Source organism: Humulus lupulus, chromosome 5 (genome assembly GCF_963169125.1).
Source record: "Humulus lupulus chromosome 5, drHumLupu1.1, whole genome shotgun sequence".
In the NCBI taxonomy this organism is placed as follows: domain Eukaryota; kingdom Viridiplantae; phylum Streptophyta; class Magnoliopsida; order Rosales; family Cannabaceae; genus Humulus; species Humulus lupulus.
This window is the reverse complement of record NC_084797.1, coordinates 136040728-136046672: the sequence shown is the minus strand read 5'-3', so window position 1 is coordinate 136046672 and position 5945 is coordinate 136040728. Positions and strand designations below refer to the sequence as shown.

At 31.2% G+C, this 5945-nt stretch overlaps 1 protein-coding gene across 1 annotated transcript; it reads right to left on the bottom strand.

Annotated features, from left to right (window-relative positions):
• Positions 1–4903: 4903 nt before the first annotated feature.
• On the bottom strand, positions 4904–5662 carry LOC133779509 (uncharacterized). Its single transcript, XM_062219463.1, has one exon. It carries the CDS (start codon positions 5660–5662, stop codon positions 4904–4906), a length of 759 nt encoding a protein of 252 aa, XP_062075447.1.
• Between the last annotated feature and the right edge of the window lie 283 nt (positions 5663–5945).

The following is a 5945-nucleotide window of genomic DNA, read 5'->3' as shown; positions in this document are numbered from 1 at the left end:
AAATATATTACAACTTGTGAAAGTCATAACAAATTGTTCTAATTGCAACATGGAAATTGAAATTAAATTTCAACTAAAATCCAGAATAAAAAATACATCTTTTAAAATTAAGTATTTATTTTCGAACTTCAGATGAGCTATTCCTCTAGCTTGGATCGCAATGAACACTCAGTTCCCAACTCTAAGCATTAAGCCGCCTTCGTCCACTTCCTCCCACGATTCAAGAAGCTGTAAAGAGTTGCAAACATGGTTGGTAGATCCAGAATTAATAATCCAAATAGATCTATCACTCTCTAAAACACATGTTTCTAAGATAAATGAACTATAATCATTACCTTTGTTTTTAGCTGCTAAAAACTTGGGGCAATTCAGTTTCCAATGCCCCTTCTCTTTGCAGTGAAAGCACTTATCTTTACCTTTCTTGTTTTTCTTGTTTATCCCTTTAGGCGCTTGTGCACTTGATTGTGCACTCATCTTTGCAGCCTTTGCAAGCTTGGGGTTGTTGTTTTGCCAACCTTTCTTCTTGTTTCCAACTTTCGAGGATGAAGCTTGGTTAGCTTCAGCCTTAGCCGAATCAGCAGCAACATCAGTAGTCTTATTTTCTCCTCGTTTACTAGGTCCACCCATGATAGGCTCAATAATCTGAAGCTCGTTCATGAGCTGCGTCAGACCATAGTTGAGTTGATCACGACGTGCGGACACGGTTCCATTCGAGCATTCACGGTGTCCTCACATATGTGCAGGGACGGTGCTATCCAAGCATTTACGGTGCCATCACGAGCATTGACAGTGCCATCACGAACGTAAGGACACGGTGCTCGTTCTGGGGATTCCTCAATCATGATGAACTCGAAGTTGTCACCAATCAACTCTATTTTGATATCCTGCTTCCAATTAATGAAGTTTTCTCCAATGAGTTTCTCCATCGAAAGTTGAGAAAGGATGGGAGTAGACACAGACACTACTTAACTTAAAACTACAAATTATCAATAAAATATAAATCAATCACATTTGCTCAATTAAACTTTTATTCACACAAATTTCAAGAAATAGCACAACATAAACCAAAAATATGTAAGATATGAGAAAAAAAAATACCAAAAACAATCACATCTATATTTCTTTAGGTTTTTAACTAATCTATGATATCCTTGTCCTGGTTGGCGAGAGTAAAAAATACCACTAGTTAAATAGAGTTGTAAACTCATTTAATAATGGACATCACTATTAACAACCTACTATTCGATCAAAATAAGAAAACAAAATCTCTTATTTTATGAGCTAGACCCACGGTTTCGATAATCATAGATTTAGTCGTAGTAGTCACCGTAGGGGTGAGTCTAGTAGAATTTGACCTATAATTATCTATCTTTCGAAATCTAACCTTGTCAAAATAACTAATGAACACCTTCCGTAGGGGGACGAATCAAAGCGCCTCGAGGCCCCATTATGTTATTGACTTTGTTAAACCAACGGTGGAGATCGAATATAATTCTTAAAATAAGCTCATTATAACATTAAAAATAGTATTTTTATTATTTATTTTTAGAAAATTAATGACTATGGTTTTCCAAAAATTTAAAAGATTAAATTTTTTAAAACCAAAATCATATAATTTCCTATTAATTCTAAAGTGTCACATTGAAACAAATTCAATTAATTTATAATTAATTTGTTGCTAATCAATATTTAGATTTAACTAATATAATGAACATATACAATTAAGTCCAACTAAGGTAAATGAGCCTTAACAATTGGGCTTGTATGGAGGAGGGTTGGGTCCAGTATGTCGTTCCCACTACAGAGGCCCCCAATCTTCCATACAAAGACCAAAAGACAGGAATTTAAACCTTCGTTTTATTAATTGTTACCAATTGATTATGCGCACTATAGTCATGTAAATCAAATGGGCCTTCACAAGTGGAATCACCCACAAGAGAGGAATTTAAACTTTACATTTTCTAAACTATCATTTTATGAATATTTTATTTGGCAAAATCCATATATCTAACAAACATATGGGCCACTAAATGCATCTAAGCCCAATTGCAAAAATACCACATATAGTGCAAACAGACATGTTATAATTGGATGGGCCTAATCATGTTAATATATGAGCAAGTCTATGAATTTATGCAAAAATACCACAATTTATTACATTTGCAAAAATACCACAATTAATTATATAGAATTTATCAAAAAATTCAAATTAATTAAATTTTTACGAAAATAAGTCAATTTAAATAAAATTTATCAACAAGTAACTTGATTTAGGTTAATTTGAAAAAAAAATATCAATTATATTTAAATAGGATTTATCAATAATTAACCAAAGTTAATTTAAATCTCATTTATTAAAAAACATATTTTATTAATTGGTTGAAAAAAATGATATTTTTCAAAATTTAACAAATTTAAAATTTTAAAAATAATATCTTAACTGTTTTTCAAAAATAACTTGTGTTGTTACAACTATAAGCAAATATTTTAACCATTTAAAAAAATATATTAATAGTTATAACAACCCTAAAATATCTCAAAAGAGTTAATCAAATTCAAATATCCATGAAAATATCTAACTAACAATATTCAAATTTCAAACAATTTTAAATGATAAAACAAATATGATATTTTTGGTTTTGATTATAAATAATTAATTTTCAGAATTTTTTATTTTTCTTTAATTAATTTTTTTTAAATTCGGATGAATAGTACCGAGTACTGTTCATCGCGTGCGCGCAGGCGTGCGCGCATGGGCAACCAGGCCAAGAATTTTCCAAAAAATAATTTTGTGCAATTTTTCAAACCAAAACCATTTTCTAATTAATTTTTAACATGTTTTACACAAAATAAAGCATATATAAAAATTAATAGCATAGAAAACACTACAAAATAAACTAAAAATTGCTAACATAAAATCAATATGCTTCATAAAAACATGAAAATCCAACCAATTATTCAAACACATCAAATAATCTAATTTTTAATATGTTCATGCATGAAAATAAAGATTACCAAAGGCTCTGAGGCCAGTTGTTGGGAAACTTATACATGATCTTTATTTATTTTCATGTAGATCTAATATTAAACAAATTAATATGAGATAACCTAGAACATGTTTCTAAATTTAAATTCAAAGAGAAACAATGATAACAATACTTACAGTATATGCATTGAAATTAGTTAGTCCTTCCTTCAGTTTCTCTAACCATTGTATCCTTTCTGTCGCAGAGTATTATCAAGAAACTGAACCGATCTTCAATTTTTTTCACAGTCTTCCAAAGTATCTTTAGAATCACGTAGACTAGAGTGGGAAATTCTCAACACATGAGATAGATACAGAGAGAAGAAGAGAAAATAACAAAGAGGCTTAGAAAATTACTCGTGTTTAGAGAGAATCTAAAACCTATCAGAAAATCTGACTTCTAAACTTGTCAGAACTTGTGTTTTGAATTCTCTCTAAGCATTCATTTTATAGACACAATTAGGCCATTTAATTTAATTAAAAAATCAATAAAATAATAACCAATTTGAAGCCCTAGGTCGAAATTATCATAGGGTTTAGGCCCGTGAAATTTCCCATTTGATTATAAGCCTATTGGACTTAAAATCAAGGCATGTATTATTTTCTATTGATTTAGTTAATTAAATAATTATTTAAATCATTTATCAAATTAATTATTTATAATTTGAACCTTGATTTAAACTTATTTATTAATTTAGATACCAATTTATCTTAATTAATAAATCTGCCCTAAATTACATAACTCTGTGAAACTATCCAAAATTGATCTGTTCAACTTTGATGATTCTAATTGATAATTAAATCAATTAATTGAGACTATGTAGATGATTTTATCCAAGGTACAATGGGGACCATGGGCCTATGAAATCAAGCTCCAATAAGTTATCATAAATCTAACAAATAAATTTACTAACTTATTAATTCCTCGTGACTCCACTATAGTCTCGGAATTGCACTCTTGAATTCATAGAACGCTCTATGACAAATATAGATACGCTATTAATTATCTATTGTTACAACCATAATTGTCACTGAGATGGGACTAAAATACTATTTTACCCCTCATTCTATTTTATCTTTAAAACACTTAGCTCCTTGTAAATGATATTTCAGTAAACTAATTTAATTACTGAAATGAGATCTCTATCATTTAACACCTTGAACAAAACTAAAAGGAAACCATCATTTCATTTCTTCATCAGAAGCTATAGATGTTCATGTCTATGATTAACACTCCCACTCAATTATACTACCGAGTTCCCAAGATGTAAGTATGGGCTAGTCCGTAGGGTATGCTAGTAACGAACAAGTCAAAGAACTCAAATAATATAATCAGTTAGAATACTAACCACTCAGAATTGAGATTGAATTGACCTATGGTCAACTATATGATATGACTAGAATAGATAATAACGGTATGTTTACTTATCTTATCAACTATCAATATCGGTCCTGTCCGATGTAACAAATAGATCTGATCTTATCTACTTTGCTAATGTTCTGGAAAGAACATAACATTACAATGTGCAAGTAGATCATATCGTAGATTGGCAAGTCAGTGTAAATCCTGTGCACTAACTAATCTTAGGACTAACTTATTTTGAACATATAATCATATTTATATTCCACTGTGATTATGTCACTATAAATACGATTAGCTATATGCTTGGGATTTAATAGAAGTTTATATTAAACAAATAATCATGAGAATAAAACATGTGAGAAAAGTTATTGACCAAGTCAAAAAATGATTTTTATTCTTTTATTGATAATAAAATGAGATTACTTAGAATTTGAGTTTTAATTAGGGCATAAAACCCCAACATCCTATAGCATTGTCGTTAACGTCATTTAGCCGACACTTTTCTTCTTTAATATTCAACTTGGATCAAGTCCTCCCCTCACGTCCTTGAAAGCCATAGTTTCATGAGTTGGCCCTCGTTTCTTGTGATTAGAAATTGGTGGAACTTTCCCCCACTCATATAACATTCGAATCCTTTCACTAAAGAACATTTTTAACTGATGATGCCCCTTTCGCATTCCACTTTTAACTATGGTTCTTTTCTTAGAGACTTTCAAATTGTTCTCTCCTTGGTTTACCACTTGAACTCCACAACACTTTGGAATTTCTGTTGCTGCAAAAATATTAAATATTACTTCTTCTTTTTCCACTCGCAACTTTAACTCACCCTTTTGTACATCGATTAAAGCCCTACCAGTAGCAAAGAATGACCTTCCAAGTATTATTGAAATATTTTCATCTTCCTTCATATCTACAATAATAAATTCCGTAGGAAAAATGAATTTACCCACTTTCACCAATACGTCCTCAATCACTCCACGAGGATGATTAATTGATCTATCTGCCATCTGCAAAGACACAGTAGTTGGCTGAGCTTCTCCCAAATTCAATCTCCGAAAGATTGATAGAGCCATTAGATTCACACTGGCCCCTAAATCACATAAAGCCTTTGTTTCTATAGAACCCTCTATAGAACATGGAATATTGAAACTACCAGTATCTTTAAGCTTTGGAGGTTGTTTCTTCTGAAGTGTCGCACAACACTCCTCAATAAGTGCCACTGTCTTCCTTTTCTTCGACAAAAATTCTTTCATAAAATTCACATAACTTGGCATTTGTTCAAGTGCCTCAGGAAACGTGATATTAATGTGTAGTTTGCAAAATATATCCAAAAATTTAGAAAATTGTTTGTCAAGATTAGCCTTTTAGAACCGTTGAGGATATGGAATCCTTGGTGTAGGTTCGGTGTATTTTGACTTTTATGTCTTTAAAAGATCTTCAGTAACCTCCTCTTGTACTGGACTAATAACATGTTGATCCTCTATCTTCTTCCCCTTGTCATCTACTATAGGTCGATCATACTTAGTCCCACTCCTCAAGGATATTGCATTACACTGC

What these genes read in the sequence shown, in the direction of transcription:
- LOC133779509 (XM_062219463.1), bottom strand. Translation starts at nt 5,662, where the DNA reads ATGCCAAGTTATGTGAATTTTATGAAAGAATTTTTGTCGAAGAAAAGG.